The sequence below is a fragment of the Mesocricetus auratus genome, unplaced genomic scaffold (assembly GCF_017639785.1).
Source record: "Mesocricetus auratus isolate SY011 unplaced genomic scaffold, BCM_Maur_2.0 Super-Scaffold_100019, whole genome shotgun sequence".
Lineage (NCBI taxonomy): Eukaryota > Metazoa > Chordata > Mammalia > Rodentia > Cricetidae > Mesocricetus > Mesocricetus auratus.
In genome coordinates this window covers 36,368,407-36,386,896 of record NW_024429200.1, presented here as the reverse complement: position 1 = coordinate 36,386,896, position 18,490 = coordinate 36,368,407, and the positions used below count along the sequence as shown (strand labels likewise).

Sequence of the window (18,490 nt, the reverse complement as noted above, 5' to 3'; positions counted from 1 at the left end):
GTAAGTAATGTGCTTGTACATCGGAACTTGGGGGAAGTCTTGGAAAAGGTGGCCTCTAAACTTTCTGTTCTGCTTTAGGAACAAAGTCACCAGCATGAGAATGAACTAAAACACCTTGAACAATAAACACTGCTTCTGTTAAAAAGATTTAATTTGATTGCTAAATGACTGACTTAAAACTTACCTTGTAGAACCACAGCTTTTTCAAGGGTTGAACACTCTGGGGGACTGGCAGGAATGACCGCTAGCTGACCTAGGCCCTCAGGGATATCAGCGTTTCTCCTGGGAGCAGCTACCTGCTTCCGTGAGAAAAACATGGCGGGAACCTGCTGCCTCTCTGGTTTGGGTGGCAGAACGAAACACATACATGGAGAAGAGCAGGTTTTGACCCACAGTCTGAATCAGGTAATAAGGGCTCTTAACTCAGGAAGTTAAGAATAGACAGGTCTCGACTACACGTGATGCTGTTTGTCATACACTCTCAGTGGGCACAGGCCAATTGTATCCCGGGAACTTACCAGAAGTAGATCTTTGCCTAGTTCGTCAATATCCGTCACGAACTTCTCGATGGGCTGGGCAGATTTGGAGTGAAAAGCCTGCCTGGGAAGGGCAACATCCCTGGGCCAGTCTTCTTCTCCCGGAAGTCCAATCACACTAGAGAAGAACCAGATGTGAATGTGAACTCTGGAAGTCACGTAAAGGGCGTCCTCACCAAATCCCAGAGCGGGCAAACATCACAGGGCAGGCACAGTGGACAGGAGCTCCATGAGAACCTCACCTCGTGACGGAAAGGATTTCTCATTTACGCTCCTGCCAATCTCAGAAGACACCACAAAGTTCACTGACAAGAAGCACGCAATGTCCCTGGCATCAGACACTAACGGAAGGTGTGTGGATGGGACCTGTGCAGCCAGGCGTAAGTCCTGGTGTGGTGGTGAGGAGGCAGGGCCTGCTGTTCTGAGACAGCCACCTGGATCTCCAGCGTCCTCTTCTACGCCCGACGAAGCTTTGCGTTTGGATGGAACAGCTCTGTGAAGACATGCTTTCACGGCGCCCATCCAGCTTATTAATGCACTGCTTTGGCCAAGTTTTTAAATTGAGGAGTAATTTTCTAAACGATTACATAAATTAGACTAAAAATAAGGTTAAAAAGTGTATCAGTCCTATCTTATGCAAGCACCATTCAGTGGTATTCCGAAGTGAGACACAGTCAATGAAAAGGGTGTCATTTAGGTTTCCTACGGCAACCGTTCTGGGATCAGAGACGCAGAGGGAGCAGGAAGCCCTAAGAAAAGCACAGGCAGATGTGGCTTAGAATCCAGCACCTGCTCTTAACTGTCACGTAAGGACAAATGACATGACAACCACGAGCTTTGGTGTCTTTATGTATGGGACAGTGGTAATTTATGGTTATACGAGGGTTGGCGGTTAATTTATTGAAACTGCCTACTACGGTGCCAATATCCATTTGTTACTTATTACTGGTGGGTTGTAGCCCCATGTAATTTATTCACATGCAGTATTATTTCTAGTTTATAGGTGGTAAGCGTATTTGGACAGTATACAGACTCCGAGTAACTCTGAACTGAACACCAAAAAGATAATTTAGTGGACAGCACTAAATTTAGTTGCTGATACTGATCCAAACTATTTTAACTCTAGTTAGAAATGATACTGGCTTGCATCAAAGTCCCGTTCTTACTTCCTGCAGCACAGGACCAGGCAGTGTGGCCACAGACATCTTTCAGGAAGATGTGTGGTAAGGGTCACACGACCTACAGGGCTTTGTCACTGTTCCCTTCGCAGGTCACAGACCTCCCCGGGAAGGGCGGATTCCCCATGGCCAGTGCACATGTCACCAGGTAGGGAGACAAGACACTAACTGTCCCCTCTAGGCCCTGGCAGAGAGCCACATAAAGGCAGACTCACGGACATACTGGAATCAACTGGCAAAAGCACAACTTCAGCATCGCACAAGTGTGTTCAACAGCAGGGGCTACAGTGTGAGCAGTGACGGGGTAAAGAGCATCACGTGACTACGGAAGGATTCACAGGGATGTGCGGGCAGCGGAGGAAAAGAACGCTCAGCATACACAGTTTGAAACTTCCGCCTCCTCCCAGCCCGTTCACAACAGGACTTTTGTACATCATCGTCAGCTACCTAGAGATGGACTACACTGATGCTTAGAAATTAAATTACTTTACTGGCTGCGTTTTTAGAAAAGTTTGTTTATCTGTATTTTATGTACATTGGTGTTTTGCCCAATTATACGCCTGTGTAAGGTGATCGGATCCCCTGGAACAGGAGTTACAGACAGTCGTGAGCTGCCATGTGGTTGCTGGGAATAGAAGCCGGGTCCTCTGGAAGGGCAGCCAGTGCTCTTAACCACTGAGCCGTCCCTCCAGCCCTTGGCAGCATTTTTTTAATGACAGTGTTTCACTGTGCAGCCCAGGCTGGCCTCCAACTCACAACCCTCCTGTATCAGCCTCCTGAGTATTACTAGCAGCTTTGAACATACCTGTAGATTTGAAATCTTACGAATACAGCAGAGACCAAAAACATTCAGGGAAACCCTATGCCTGTCTGCAAGATATGCAGACACATTTAACTACACATAAAGCATGTATATATAAGCATACATACACATATAGGAGAATGCCTGGTAAGGCCACACACTCAGGACTCCTTACTCTATATCTCAGGCCACACACTCAGGACTCCTTACTCTATATCTCGTACCATACTTCTATTTAGCTAGGCCACCATTCTTAGAAGATGCCCTAAATGTGTGGCCTAACACACTTCTGAAGCACTCGATGTTCTCAGAAAACAGAAATCTGTCTACAGCTTACCTTATTAAGAGTATGAGAATACAACTTTCCTTAAAAAAAAAATCAGCTTCGTGTGCAGTAAGGACTGTCACGGTCCATAAGGAGCATGATCAGACTGTGACGCGCTCACTAGAAAAGGCTTGCGTCGTGTTTCGCTGTTTGGACAGGTGAACAGAAGCTCTGAAAGTTTACATTTACACTGGGAAGACTGAGGGGCACAGAACCTATAAACGGTTGTGGTGGATGGGGTAGAAATAACTTCAAGTAGTTCAGCAGTGACACTAGGGTGCAGCATTGTCCCTTTTCTGTTGAAAGGACCATTCAGGAGAATGAAGCAAAACCAGAAGTAAAATCTAAAGGCATAAAACATACAAGGCTTTGCGGCTGCCTTTCTGCTAGCCACGGGGGAGTGCCAGGCCTTGGCTAAAAGTCAACTAGGCTTTCCCACGGGACAAGCCAAATGTCCCTTTTGGCCCAGTGCACTGGGCCTGTGGTCTAAGAGCACATGCAGTGCTACAGGTCTGTAGGCTGCCTTGGGGGGGGGGGGGCAGGAATCCCAGGAGGAGTAAGAGAGGGAGGGCAGGCGATGACCTCCAGGGCCCAGCAGGCGGATGCCACCAAGACTGCCTTTCCTTCCAAAGGTGAATACTAGAACGTTACTTCCCTGGGTGCCCCCTTGAAGATCACATGCACACAGGACACATTCCACAGCCCCAGGGGGAAAACACGAGTCCACCAGGGAACGAGAGGAGCTTGCCATGCAAAGACAGGGTAACAGAAGGGGTTGGTGGAGAACGCATCCATTTTACAGGACTGTCAGGAGACGTGGTACTGGTGGGGGCCCAGGACCTGGGAAGTCCCCAGACCAGACCAGACCAGACCAGACCAACAAAACAAAGTAACTACCCAACACGAGCCAAAGCCAGCCAGTGTTCTTTCAGCTTCAAAGCAGGGGCAGCTCCCAGTTCCCCAAAGAACCGAGTCAGTAGCTTTGGGGTGAATTCCATGTTTAAAGCAATCATACTCAAGTAAATAATTCCATAGGGGCATTGTGTGTGTGTGTGTGTGTGTGTGTTTTTTGCGCATGTGTGTGTGTGTGAAGAGTCTTATAGATTTGAAATCCATAAAAATGACTTGAAATTCACAAAAATGTCGCCAATGATGGTGGTGATTTTTAGCAGGGATCCCCACACACTTCCCAGCCCACCTCACTTGGGGTGGGGCTTGGCAAAAACACACTTCCTAAAAGGATACCACCCAGCATGCCTCGTGGAAGAAAGGTCCAGGTACATTCAGGGACACGAAAGCATGCAACAACCACACACACACACACACACACACACACACACACACACACACACACACACACACACATACACACACACACACACACACACACACACACGCCCGTGCGCAGGCATGAATGAAGTTTGCAAATCACCCCCGGGCGATGGAGAGGACAACCGGAAGCAGCGAGCGAGCGGGAGAACAGAACGCATGGAGAACCTGAAGTCATTGCATCCCTCAGGTGAAAAACTTCAAAGAAAAAGGGTTAAATCAGCAACCAGAGGCGGGCACAGTGCAGTAAATGCACTCTAGGGGGTCTCTTCGTGCAACTTCTCACTTACAGGTTTATGCAGCCACAGGCTAAGATGAGAACCTAGGACTCTCATTCCCTGTTTTGGTGTTCTGAGGGGAAATGTGGCCGAGCACCATGTTTGTCCTTGGCTTGGGAATGCAATGTAAAACCAACAAGAATGATCTGGGACTCTCAATGAGAACAGGATGCCTAGCTAGACAGGCTGGGATCCCACCAAGTGTCCCGTCTCTCGTGGGAGGTAAACTTGATGTGACCATCTGCACTATGGAGCTGGCGCTGAGAGCTCAGCCAAGCATGGAGGAGCAGCAGAACCCACCCAGGCAACACACAAGCATCCAGAGCACAGCAGGCTACACATCATGACCGGCCCTGTGTGACATAGCTCCTGTGTCCCCACTCACCACACCAGCTAGTCAGACTGCAGCTGCAGCCTGAGGCAAGAGAGACAAGAGAGAGACAAGAACGTCAGAGGAAAGTCACTGCAAATGTTTTGTGTGACGCAAGACTAGCATTGTTACTTACTCCAAGATTTTTCCTAGTTGATCCACATCTGAACTTCCACGAAAAAGAGGCCTAGAAGAATAAAGACACATCTTAAGAGCAGGCATTTTGTGAAGTCACATTCCAATCACTGTCGTTACCACTGTTCAGCAGAAAGCCAAAGACGCCGTACTGGTGGGAGGAAGAAGTGTGACCGCCCCTCTCTGGTCAAGGAAGGCTTTCCATGCATTTCTCCTGCGACAGTGACACTCTTGGTGGCTGTCGACTTCCATGACCATGTATTCTGCTTGCTGCCATTGCAACCACAAAGCTATCGTGGTCTACAGGCCCAGGTTTTAAAGGTCAGTTTAACTGGCCAGCAGGGTGGAGCCCACCTTGGTGAGAGCTTCTACTGAAGGTGTGTGGGGTCCCGAGGCTGTCCTCAGAGGGCCCGTCACACCACACCACTTGGGTACTTCTTTCTGGGCCTCTCTCCTGGATCCTGTAGCACGCCACTGTTGGGTCTCTTAATTATTCCTCTTTCCTTTCTCTTACTTTTATAGCTGCTAACCATCACATGCTCAAAAATCTTAGCTCTGGGCCTCAGAGGCAACTGTGTCCCCCTCTGAACTCAAAGCTTTCCTTATCTACAGCAACCATTTCACTGGCACTGAAATAAGCTCCCTTTGTGACATTTCTGGTGTTTTCCCAAGTAGACCAAATAGTCCTTTGAGGGTGGGGATGTCTCTAGGTTTCCCCATAAGTCTGTCCTAACACTTTCCCCTAATTGACACACACTTATTGAATATATTTTGTTGTTGTTTATGCCCACAAATCTTCCTCAACTCCTTGTTCAGTGAATGGCATAAACAGCTGTTTTTCCCTTTTAATTTTTTTTTGTCAGAGCCTTATTGCAAAGCCCACTCTGGCCTGGAATTCATTACCACTCAAGGTAGCCTCAAACCCACCAGCCTGCTGCCTCAGCTTCTCCATGTCAAATCACTACAACTGGCTCTATCAACCTTCTTAAAAGTATTTATAGGTCATTATCAAGAACCGTATGCCTTATCATATTAGATAACAAATTAACAATTATAGTGTGTGTGTGTGTTGTTGTTAACTGGCTACAAACCAAGGGCCACACATATAGAAAGTGAGTGTTCTATTACCGAGGCAGCTACCTTCCTAGCCCTTCCACAAGTCTCAAAAATAGCAAAGCAAAAAGTGAAAAAGTGCCATAAAACTAAAAAACAAACAAACAAAAATTCTAAAGGAAAAACAACCCGAAAAATTATGGACTCTTAGCAGCTATCTTTTATAGAGTGTAAATGTTGTATCTAGCACATCTCCAAGGGTTCCCCAAACAGGGTACCATTGTTTCTCACAAAAACTCCAGGAGCAATGAAGCATTACCATCATCACTACAGACGAGGACACAGGATCAACAGTCGGTACGTGACACGACTTAATCAATGCCTAAAGAATTGCAGACCTGGAACTCAAACCAGGTCTGCTTTGCCCCCAAGCCTGCGCTGTGTATCTTACAGTTGTGTTGAAACGCATTTATTTTCATTACTAATGTTCTCTTAGCTCAGTTCTCTGTAGCTGAAGTCACTGGGGAGACACAGCATGGGACTCTGGGAAGGGGTACTTCAGAGTCCTTGTGTTTCACATGCTAGTGCTGTGGGGATCCTGTAATGAGACTGTTTCCCGAATGTCTGTGAGCCTTTAAATTGTGTTCTACTTCAACGAGGAAGAAAGCGACCCACCCGCTTATCCGGGCTGCGTCCTCTGTGCACTCACTCGCGGGTGGTGCTATGGTCTGAGTGCGCATGTCAGGCACACTATGAAGAGGTGGGACTCTGTCTCTACGAGTGGGATTGGAGGTTTCAGAAGTAGTCTCCACGAGTGGGATTAGAGGTTTCAGAAGTGGAGAGATGTGCCCTGCCCCTTCTGCCTTGTGAGGAGGCAGCAAGAAGCTGGTGTTTTGGAAGCAGGCAACCTTCACTAGACACAGGACCCCCTGGCGTCTTCATTTTAGTTTTCCCACTTTAAAGAACCACACACAACATAACACTTCGGTTGTTTATAAGATGCTACACAGTCTAAGGGGTCATTTACAGTTATCTAATAGACTAAGGCAATGATCCTTTTGGATCCTTAAGACTCTGCTCCTAGGCCCAATCTTTTTGCTCATATTAAATTTTTATCTTCCAGCTGGGCGTTGGTGGCACACACCTTTAATCCCAGCACTCAGGAGGCAGAGGCAGAGGCAGGTGGATCTCTGTGAGTTCGAGGCCAGCCTGGTCTACAGAGCGAGTTCCAGGGCAGCCTCCAAAACAATACAGAGAAACCCTGTCTCGAAAAACCAAACAAACAAAAAAATTATCTTCCAAAGTACCAAATACACATACTTTAGAAACAATATTTCCCTTTCTTTTCACTCAGATGTTTGCTCAATTATCAGAGGAAACTATAAAGGCAAAGTCGAAATGACATTCTGATGTGTAGGAATATATAACTGACCCTCCCTACTATTAAACATGTTTAAAAGGCTTGAGGGACAGGGATACCAGGCTAACCAAGTTTATATACAGAGCAAGGAGTATCGGTTAACCCAGTGAGCTGACTATGTGTCTATGTAACCGTGACAGTTGTATGACATCTCATGAACATGGTGGCAACAGAAATTTCTTTTGAGTATCACAGAATGGCTTAATATCAATACTCTGGCCACAGCTATAGAGAAACAAGCAAATAGGCCATCTTTAATGGATCCTTCTCCTTGTTCTGGGGTACGTGTCTTAGTATATTCAGGCAGCTACAACAGAACCATGAACCAGAGAAGGGTCATAGAAACGGCAGAAACGGATCACTCTCAGTTTGAGAGGATGGGAAGTCGGGGTGGGGGTGGGGTGGGGGGAGGGGGATCCACGTTCTGCTCTGTAAAATGGCATGGTTGCCTTCTCGATTCCTTGAGACCCAGAGGAAAGAGAAGGCACCTCTCCGACCAGCCTCCTGACCTAGGGGCCTACTCTGAAGGTAAGACGTTTTTAGCACACAGGTCTTGGCACGGAAACGCAGCCCCGTACTCAGCTATGCAGGGGCTCAAGCCCTTACCACTTGGGTTTTTGACTCTCTTCTATCCTGGAAAAGTTTTCCATGACATCTTTGGTTTTTCGAGACAGGGTTTCTCTGTGGCTTTGGAGGCTGTCCTGGAACTCGCTTGGTAGTCCAGGCTGGTCTCGAACTCACAGAGATCCGCCTGCCTCTGCCTCCCGAGTGCTAGGATTAAAGGCATGCGCCACCAACGCCCGGCTCCATGACATCTTTGAACAGAAGTCCATCATACCGCTGGGTGCTCCAGCAGAGGAGGCCCAGGCCCATCTCCTCTGCTATCGGTTTTATCTCTACTTTTTGGCTGGACTTGGCCTACAGGATGGAACGGGCTCTGCCATCTTTCAATCAGCTCTTGGGCTTTAGGTACAGCCTTTGTTCTGGGAACACTCAGATGATGCCCTCTGTGGAGAGTGAAATCTCTGACCCGCAATTCAGGGTACAGGTCAGAATGGGTGTCGCCGCCCTGGGGAAACTTGGTGTGTGACTCTGCTTTGCAGCAGTTATGGTTTGGCTTGGGTTACACAGAGCCACTGAGCTATGACTGTATGCAGTAAAATGTCAGCTGCCAGTACACAGATACATAGACAACAGACAATGAAAATGGGTCACATGGTAGGGGAAGATGCTAAGAAGCCGACTACAAGTGTGATGAAAAATTTAGCGAGCGCAGTCTGATTTCTAGCAGAAAATTCTGAGCAGTTCATATGAGCTGGCTGAAGTCTACAGGAGGTAACTTGCACACACGAGGAGAATGGCGGAGTGCAAGGGATCAAGAACAAGAATAAATGCTTTCATCACGGGGTGGAGCGACGGCTCAGTGGCTGCTCTTCCAGCGGACCCTGGTTCAATTCCCAGCACCCACACGACAGCTCACAGTTCTCTGTAACTCCAGTTCCAGGGGACCCGACACCCTCACACAGACACACATGAAGGCCAGACACCAATGCACATAAAATAAAAATCTTACAACAACAACAAAAAGCTTTTATCATGTAGGAGAGCTACAGAGAACTCGGGACATGATCTGTCTTTGATGTTCTTAAATCTAAAATGATCTCAAGGGCAAGTCTATGCATTCTGAGGAGACAAGGGACGCAGGTTGACTGAGGTCAGAGAGTCTCTCTCTCTCTCTCTCTCTCTCTCTCTCTCTCTCTCTCTCTCTCTCTCTCTCTCTCTCTCTCTCTCTCTCTCTGTCTCTCCCTCCCTCCCTGCTTGTCACCACCAACGGCACTGTATCTGTGTCCAGCCTCAAGGGACAGAGATTGACTTTAGATTAAGATTTTTTGTTTAGTGGTTTTTGGGGGAGAAATGAGGCGAACTTGGTTGGATCTTTATTGCTGACATAGAACTGAGCCGGGAAGAGTCGAGCAGAGGGCTGCAGAAGCAAACATGTAGGACGACAGAAAGAAGCAGAGGCGGCAAAGCACAGACAAACCAAACGAGGCTGGCCCACGTGGGGAGAGATCTACCTGCTTGTGACCACACCCAAATGGGCGTGGCCAATGCTATGGGTACCTAGATCTCTCCCTAGTACCTCAAATTCAATTTCACCCCGCTGCCTGAAGACAACCCTGTCTGTCCCAGAATTTCCAAGATGCCTTAGAGAGGCCCCACATGAGGAATGAAGATGGACATGAGTGCTCAATGGTACCCAATGGGACACAGGTGCACTAAGGGAAGAAAATGACATACATCTTCTTTTTTAAAGGAACCACAAAGCAAAACCATTTTGTCTTCTTTTTCTTCTGGGTCACATACCCGCTAATTCTGTAAAATTTATTATTTAAAGATGAAAATCAACAACAGAGATATTTCTGTTGAAAGTAGCAAATCTGAAGACTGGCTTTTTAAAAATTTACAAATATATTTCTTTCATACATTTTTTTTCTTGTTAGCTAATGAAAAGCAAAGACAAATACTTTATAAGACTAACATATGAGAAAAAATCATTTTTTATTACATAGGACATTACCAAAGCTCAAACGTTTTATAATTACACTATTAGTATCTCAAACCACAGTTACGTTAGATGACTTTCCAATAGTTTCAGCACACCCTTGCAGAACAGCACACACCCTTCTGCTGAAGGCAATGGCTGACTCTGCCTTCCACGAGGGCTGTTTCTAAGCTTATGTCTGCTTGTCCTATCACCCAACTTAGGATACTTCTTTTGCTTTATAAGACTGTTTCTATACTTACCTCTTTCTCTCTCTTTTTAAAAAGCTGGTTTTAGCGCTATTTGTTAGACATTCAATCTGCCAAGAAAACTAAATCCCTCTGCAAGCGAACACATCACCCAGCTAACCCCGAGCGCTTTGGAAGCATCACTTAGTCTTAAGGCTCACGCTTCCTCTCACCTGTATCCTATGATCAGTCACTGAACATTTACACTGAATCAGTCAGATGAGCACCAAACAGTCTTTTGGTTGGCGTCGACTGACAGGTGCCTCTCCCTCACTTGCATTATTCTGCTTGCTCTCCCCCAGGAGGCAGGAGAATTAGTACTGCTGGGCATTTGCAGCCAGTCACGTCCTAAGACCCCTTAGCTGTTGCAGTGGGACCCATTCTTTCCGCTTGTGCCAACTTGTGCCCTGATAACAACGCATCCCTCCAATCACATCTCACCTGCAGAGGCGGCAAAGCACAGACACACCAAACGAGGCTGGCCCACGTAGGGAGAGATCTACCTACTTGTGACCACGCCCAAGTGGGCGTGGCCAGCGCTATGGGTACCTAGATCTCTCCCTAGTACCTCAAATTCAATTTCACCCCACTGCCTGAAGACAACCCTGACTGCCCCAGAAGCCCCCGACACTGTAACTGAGCATGGATGTGACAGCTTCTCCCTGACCCCAGGGTGGCCTTCCCCCATTCACTCAGGCGTGACTGGATCTTCGCGGACTACTTAGTCACTGCTCAGCCCAGTCACACATAATGGGACCAAACTTTATTCTTTTCTATTCCACACATAAACAAGCTGCCATCTGTCGCAGGAAGGAACACATCTGTTTCGTGAACAATAGCATAACTAAAGCTAAAATAATAGAAAAGTAATTTGAAAAAATCCCTTTTACAAGTATACTGTCAAATAAAGGAAAAAAAAGATAAATGACAGTTTCTGCTAGCCAAAAATTGTGTTATTATTCATCAGCCCTGTGAGTCCCTCGCCTCTGTGCACATGTGTGTATAATCTACCTTATCGGCATTCTTTCTTTTTTTGTTTGTTTGTTTTGTTTTGTTTTTCGAGACAGGGTTTCTCTGTATTGCTTTGGAGGCTGTCCTGGAACTCGCTCTGTAGACTAGGCTGGCCTCGAATTCACAGAGATCCACCTACTTCTGCCTCCCGAGTGCTGGGATTAAAGGCGTGGGCCACCAATACTCGGCTTCCTTACCGGCATTCTTGAGATGACTTCAGCATTTTTTTTGTTTTTAGTTTTGAGCATGTCCTTACATATATGTGTGTGTGCATATATTCACATATATATTACTCTCTTCTTAATGAGGAGCAAGACTTGGTCACCAATGGGTGCTCAGTAAACACAGAAGGAAGGAATGCGTATTTACAACAATAAATACCACATACAGATGAAGTGGAAAGCGTAACTACAGAAAACAGCCCACAGTCATTGTCTATGCTTTGAGTGGCCGAGGAGATGGCTTGCTGAGTAGGGCTAGCTATGTAAGCGGGACGAGGACCTGAGTTCAAATCCCCAGAACCCATGAGAAGCCTGGTCTCGTGGTGCGTGAATGTAATCCCATGGGATCCGGTACCCCAGTGTTGGGATGGGAAGCAGAGGAGGAGATTCCCCTAAAATCTGTGGGTCTATGCAGGCATCAGTGAACAAGAGACCCGGTCTTAAAAAAGGGTGGGAAGGCAAGAACCAACACTCAAGTTACCCTCTGACCTCCTCACAGTTACTCACCCACCCCTGACTTATAGACAGTCATCTTTTCCTATTGTGACTTCCCACATGAACTAGGGCTTTGACACCAACTTATTTGTCAGTATTTGTATGTGTGTGGATGCCTGGAAATGAAATAGTATAACATTCATTTTGGGGTGTACGATCTCACAAAAGCCAAGTATATACTCTACCACCAAGGCACACCTTTGGAATGATCTTTATGAATTATTTTAACTTATTTCCACGTTTTTCTGTTAAGATATTCCTTTTTATGTTTCCTAGTTGTTAATGCGAAGATTAAACTCTGGTTTCAAAACTTCTTTGTCTGTCTGTCTGTCTGCCTGCCTGCCTGCCTGCATACCTACCTATCTATCTTTCTATCTATGGTGTGTATACATACATGAGTGCCACAGTGAACGTGTGGAAGTCTGAGGGCAGCTTTTAGGAGTTGGCTCTCTCCTTCCAACATGCGGGTGATGGAGACCAAATTAAGGCCAAAGGTTTGGCAACCAGGATCTTTACCCACTAAGCCTTTGATAGCCCTGAAGTCCTTTACAAAATGACCACAGTTCATTTATTATTCCTACTATGAAGTGGCAAAACTATGGGCGAAGTCAGTTGTCCATTCAATACCATCTACGGCACAGAAACATCAAAACAAGCAAACTTTTTGGTGTCTTAAGGCAAGGATTCTCCTCAAGCCTCCTGAAGTTTTTTTCCTATGTCTTCCTTTCTGTTAATATACAATGTAGTTTTCCGCGGTGCTGGAACTAAACCTAGGGCCCTCCCAGGGGCTGGGCAAGTAATCTACCATTGTGCTGCCTGGCCAGCCCAAAGCTTGAAGGATGTTTGCTGACTGGAGAAAAGATTTGTACGGCCCTTACTGGAAACACCCAACTTAACCATTTCTCCCTGAATGACTTTAGGAAAGTCCCTTGGCCTGTTTTATTCTTAGCTGACTCATTTGTAAATGGTGATAACAACACCTACTTCATAGGATCCATGAAGTGATAGTTTATCATACACTAGAATGCCCAACTTCAAAACAGATCCCCCCCTCTTGCTCCTGGTCAACATTGTACTGGATGATTAAGTGCTTCCAATGGTAAATTAGTAGGGAAAGAGGCTGGGTGTGGTCCCACACACCTGTAACCCCAGCACTGGAGTTTAAGGCCAGCCTGGTCTCCATAGCAAGTTCCAGGCCAGGCAAGGCTAGAAAAGTTAGACCTTGTTTCAAAAAATAGAAAACAACAAAGAAGGAAAGAAAAAACAAAACTCACACATTACCACAGGGAGCTTTCTTATATTTAAGCCTAGCAGTACTTTCTCTGGGTTACTATGTATTTATTAAGCACCTTAAAGATCTTGTAACTAATCAAAGGTATCTCATTAAGTCTGAACTGGCAAAACCATGCCCTCTTCTGTATATAGCTTTATAAAAGTCTGTAAGCACCACATAGTAAGCCTGTTATCAGTGAACTTTCTTGGGTCCAATTGCAAAGGGGCCAAGTCTCAGATTAATGTCTTTTTAAACAAACAGTTAAGAAGAACATACAGATACCATGGGTGAGCTCAGTGACCAGTGGAAACCAGCATTTAGAATTGGGGTGTTCCCTACATGAGTGTACATAGACATGTCTGTTACGGAAAGGAAATGATTCATGCATAACGGAAGATGAAAGATTTAATTTATGAAGGCTTCCATTGTACCAAACGGGCAGGGAAGCCAGGGGTCACCCTATGGAACACCTCTGCAACCTGCATCTGGACTGTGGCCAAGCTTCGTCCGCTGCCTTCCCTGGTGGGTAGAGGAATTTTCCATGCCCAGAAAGTGACCGTTCACAAAATATTACCTTCCCATTCTATACTCGCTCTACACTCCCCTCTATAGTTGTTATCTAAGAATGTTAACTTAACACTCTACAATTACCAGGTACTCAAATCAGTCAGACTCTATAGAAAACCAATTCTTGGATTGACTTAAGAAATGCCAATTGAATGACAACCACTTAGCATACAAGGCTCTAATTCACAGGCAGAGACAAAACCCTTGCTATGAAATGCACCTCGATATTTTAAATTATATAATCTTATGTGTGGTTTTTTTTTTATAATAAAAGGCATTTAGAGGGACTAGAGATGTGGCTCAGTGGTACTTGCTGCTGTTGGGTTTGGTTCCCTGTTCCTGTATCAGGTGGCTCACAACAGCCTGTAATCTCTAGTTCCCGGGATCAGACGTTTCATCAGGCCTGCGGTTTGCTGCATAAACATGATGCATGTACACACACACACACACACACACACACACACACACACACACACACACTCATAAATAAAAGTAAATTAAAAAATAAAGTGTTTATCCAGGTGGTGGTGGTCCACAATTTTAATCCCAGCACTATGGAGGTAGAGGCAGGCGGATCTCTGTAAGTTCGAGACCAGCTTGGTCTACTAAGCGGATTCCAGGACAGGCTCCAAAGCTACAGAGAAATCCTGTCTCGACCAAAAAAAAAAGTGTTTAGAATCCACATAATTGTTATTTGAATTACACTGTTAATTAATAATACAACAATTTACTAAAAATGTAAACATGTATTATGAACACACATGTTTACCATCCAAATTCTTGCTCCTATTGGAAGAAAGATAAAGAAACGCATGGTGACACAGGGATGTTGATTTCATGTTACTGATGAGGCCCTCACACTCAGTGCAATTATTTAATATGTGGAAGTGGCCTGATTAGCCCTCTTTTACAAGTGGGAATTAACTTACCCGAGGGGAAGTAGGAAATTAAACTTACCTTGGGAAGTAGGTAGGGTGCTCTTTGTGACTTCAGTAGACAGTGAAACAGAGCAGTGGTTTAGGGATTAATATGGCCAGAGTTTACTGAGTTAGTTGTGGGGATAGGACCAGGCCAAGGGGGACAACAGCACACAAGAGACGGCGAGGGCCTACCCCAGCAGGGTGAGGCAGCGTGGAGAGACGGAGAAACACCTGATGTAAGATGACCTGGAGAGCGACCGAGCCTGACTTGGGAGAAGAAGCAGGGTTTTACGAGTGTAGTGTTTTCATAGCTATGCAGAACAACCCAGGAGCATGTGTGTGTACGCAAGCATCTGTTGACGTGAGTGTGAGGGCTTGGTATACTCTGGAGCTGGAGTTACAGTTGGTAGTAAGCCCTGCCCCCACAAACTCCAGTTTGTCAGAGCAGTATGCCGTCGGAACTGCAAAACCATCTCCCTAGCCACTAACAAAATTAATCTTAGCTGCATCTTTTATAACTAAAATGTACAACACAGTTCATTAAAAACTGGAGAGTGAGTTCTGAGAAAACCAAGAAGTTAGGTATATCTCAGTACATATCCTAAAGAACTGAAACACATGTCTGTACCAAGATGTGTGCACACCATTCCTAATAAGCAAAAGCAGCAACAACCCCAGCGCCCATCACCTGATGAATATAAAAAGAATGAACAGGCATGCGACGGGATATCATTTAGCCATAAGAGAGGATGAAGTAGCACACCTTTAATCCCAGCACTCAGGAGGCAGAGACAGGGAAATCTCTGGGAGTTTGAGGCCAGGTCAGTCTCCAAAGCTACACAGAGAAACCCTACCTTGAAAAACCAAAGAGAGGATGAAGTACTACAACAAGAGGTAGGTAACCTTTGAAGCTACAATGTTGGGTATAGGCATCCAGTCACAAAAGAACACATATGGAATGGGTCTGTTTATACAGATACATGGATACAGACCCACAGAACCATAAGCTAGAGTTGTGGTTGTCTAGAACTGGGGTTCACTGGGGAGTTGACTATACGATCCATACAGTATCTATGTCCCCAAACAGTTCATAAGCTGAAATCCTACCCTCAAAGTGATGGTTAGGAATGAAGGCCTTTGTTTGTGAACAGGATCGTGAGTGGGGCTATCTGGTGTCCTCAGGAAAATTCTTCAGGGATCCTCTTGCTGAGAAGGTGAAGGAAGCGGCCCTCAGACCCAGCATCTTCTGGCTCTATACCTTGGATGTCGTAGATCCCCCAACTACGAGCCCTACTGTGAGAAACAAACTCTGTTGTTTATAATCCATCAAGTTCTTGTCTGAGACAGACCACGACTGAGCACTGAGCTCCCCCCGGGGTGATGAAAATGTTCGGAAATGCAATGTGGAGATGGTGGAACGTGGTGGTGAACCCACTAAACACTACGGAAACGGCACAGCTTATAGTAGTGGGCTGTTTAATACGTAACATCGACCGGTTAAAATAAATCATTAAGGAATTATGTTTCTAAGCAAATATTACAGATCCTAGGCAGAAAACCACTTCTGGCCTATAGGGAAACAGTGACAAACACATATTTTACCTCACCTGCTGACACACGTTCGGAATATCATAAGAATACAGGAGAATCTTTACCATCTGAAAAAACATTCGTTTAGGATTAAATAATAAAGTAAAATAATAAACTCCTGCCTAAAAAAAAAAAAAGGCTGTTCTGACGCGGCTCCCTGTCAAACACTGTGCTCCACTCCATTGCTTGCCCATTCTGTTACTTGTTGACTCTGGCCTCCACACCATCACTAGCTCTGCCTTGGGTGCAAGCCTCTGTGTCATAGTGTCCACAAAGGAACTCGCCGAGCACTGTCGAATGGCTGCAGTTTGTCCCCTTATGAAGACTCCCCTTCTCCTCCACGAACTTCAGTCCCTTGTTTCAAAATCTGCTATCTGGCTTTCCAAGTTCATGCATTCAGGTGTGAACATGCCTATTTGCATACGTATGTATGCACGGATATCTGCCCGGAAATGAGTATTTAATACCCGGGGCTCATTCACAATTTTTATCCTAACTTGGAATCTTTGCCAAAACCACCAGGCGCAGCAAGAAGGCACACAGGACGGAGCTGCGCCTTGGTGCTGACCTCACACGGGCACGTAGGCAGGGAGGGGCTGCTTGGAAGACCAAGGGAGAGAAATACAGCGAAGGCACAATAAAGGGAAAAGGATTAGAGAGGAGAGGAGGAAGAGGCAGCGGAGAAAAACAGTCCAGGAAGGAAGAAAGCCTCCTCATGAAAAGGAAGGACTGAAGCAGAGACAGGAAAATTCCCCACTAGGGAAGGAGGAGCCACTCACAGGAGCTGTGTGCTGGCATCTCGGTCTTAGGAACACCGTGAGATTGCCACTCACAGGGAGGTGTGCTGGCATCTCGGTACTTAGGAACACTGTGAGTTTTGCTAACTGCCGTAAAAATAAATCACTGAATGAAGTTTTTTCTTGGTACCAGATGTGAACAGTTCACCATACTGCAAAGGTCTCACACTGACCAGAGTAAGAGTAAGCCTGATGCCTGATGCCCTGAGTTTGACCCCTGGGGCCCACAAAGTGGAAGGAAAGACATGGTCTTCTAATCTCCACAAGCACAGGTACATACCTACCAAAATTAAACCTAATAAATTAATTTTTAAAAGCTTCCCTCAGAAAAGAACCATGGGAATACCACAGATGACCTGAAGTTGCAGCGGACAGTTTGAACATTCTCTATAAATACTCTACACAATATAAAACTGATTTTCTCATATAACCTCTTAAACTTAGAATATGCTTAGTATAAAGTATGAACCCTGGCCCTTTAGAGTTGGAGACACTGCCTATTTGTGAGAACTGGAAAATTATTACTGCGTCCAACCAACAAAACAGCACGTGTCCGGACAGATCATATTGTACTGACCCAAGAGCCAGCTTAAGTTTTCTTTCTTTTCTCTTTTATTTATTTTACATCTGTTGGTGTTTTGTCTACATGTATGTCTGTGTGAGCATGTTGGATTTCCTGGAATTGGAGTTACAGACAGTTTGGGAGCTGCCATGTGGGTGCTGGGAATTGAACCCAGGTCCTCTGGAAGAGCAGCCAGTGCTCTTAACTGCTGAGCCACCTCTCCAGCCCAGCTTAAGTTTTCAGGAGACTTGTTTACTAGATTAGTATTTTTCATGATGGGTGGGTACTTTGAAGGTCTCTCTCAAACAGCACTGTAGCCTGAGTGGAATCGCAACCCTGGCGATGTAGTACTTGGCTTGCAAACTAGAGACAAGAAGAGGTTACGGCCATAACAGAGCAGTGACTGACCGCCACCCACAGCCTCTGTGAAGACAGGGATCAAGGACACATTCTAGGGCATTATCTAGGCACACACTTTCTGCCACGATTTTCCAGTCTGTACTGAATGACGAGGAGTGTATTTCCCTTCTTTACAAGTGTGAAGACAGCTGGTATCCTGTGTGAACACAGTATTCCCTCTATCTAGCTCATGTTGGATGGGGGCCCAATACTGTGTGATAACTCAACAATTCAGTACAGGAAACAAAGCCCACAGCATTCCTTAGAGATTTTACAGACTATCTGGATGAAACAGGCCCATTTGAATGCTTTTTTTTCTTCTTCTTCAGTAAAATCTGAAGAATGTAGTTTTTTTCATGGGTGGACACACTGACAGATGCAAATTCAGATATGAACCAAACACAAGCACATGATTCAGACTCTGGTGCTCCACATCTTT

At 45.7% G+C, this 18,490-nt stretch overlaps 1 protein-coding gene across 1 annotated transcript in view; it reads right to left on the bottom strand.

Moving 5' to 3' along the window:
• Cdk6 (cyclin dependent kinase 6) overlaps window positions 1-18,490 on the bottom strand; it is a 192,806-nt gene that overhangs the window by 9,959 nt on the left and 164,357 nt on the right. The window contains exons 5-6 of the mRNA XM_040728744.1: window positions 4,955-5,005; window positions 519-654 (exon numbers count right to left, since the gene is read on the bottom strand). Of these exons, the coding sequence (XP_040584678.1) occupies window positions 519-654; window positions 4,955-5,005 (187 nt within the window). The remainder of the gene's footprint in view (window positions 1-518; window positions 655-4,954; window positions 5,006-18,490) is intronic.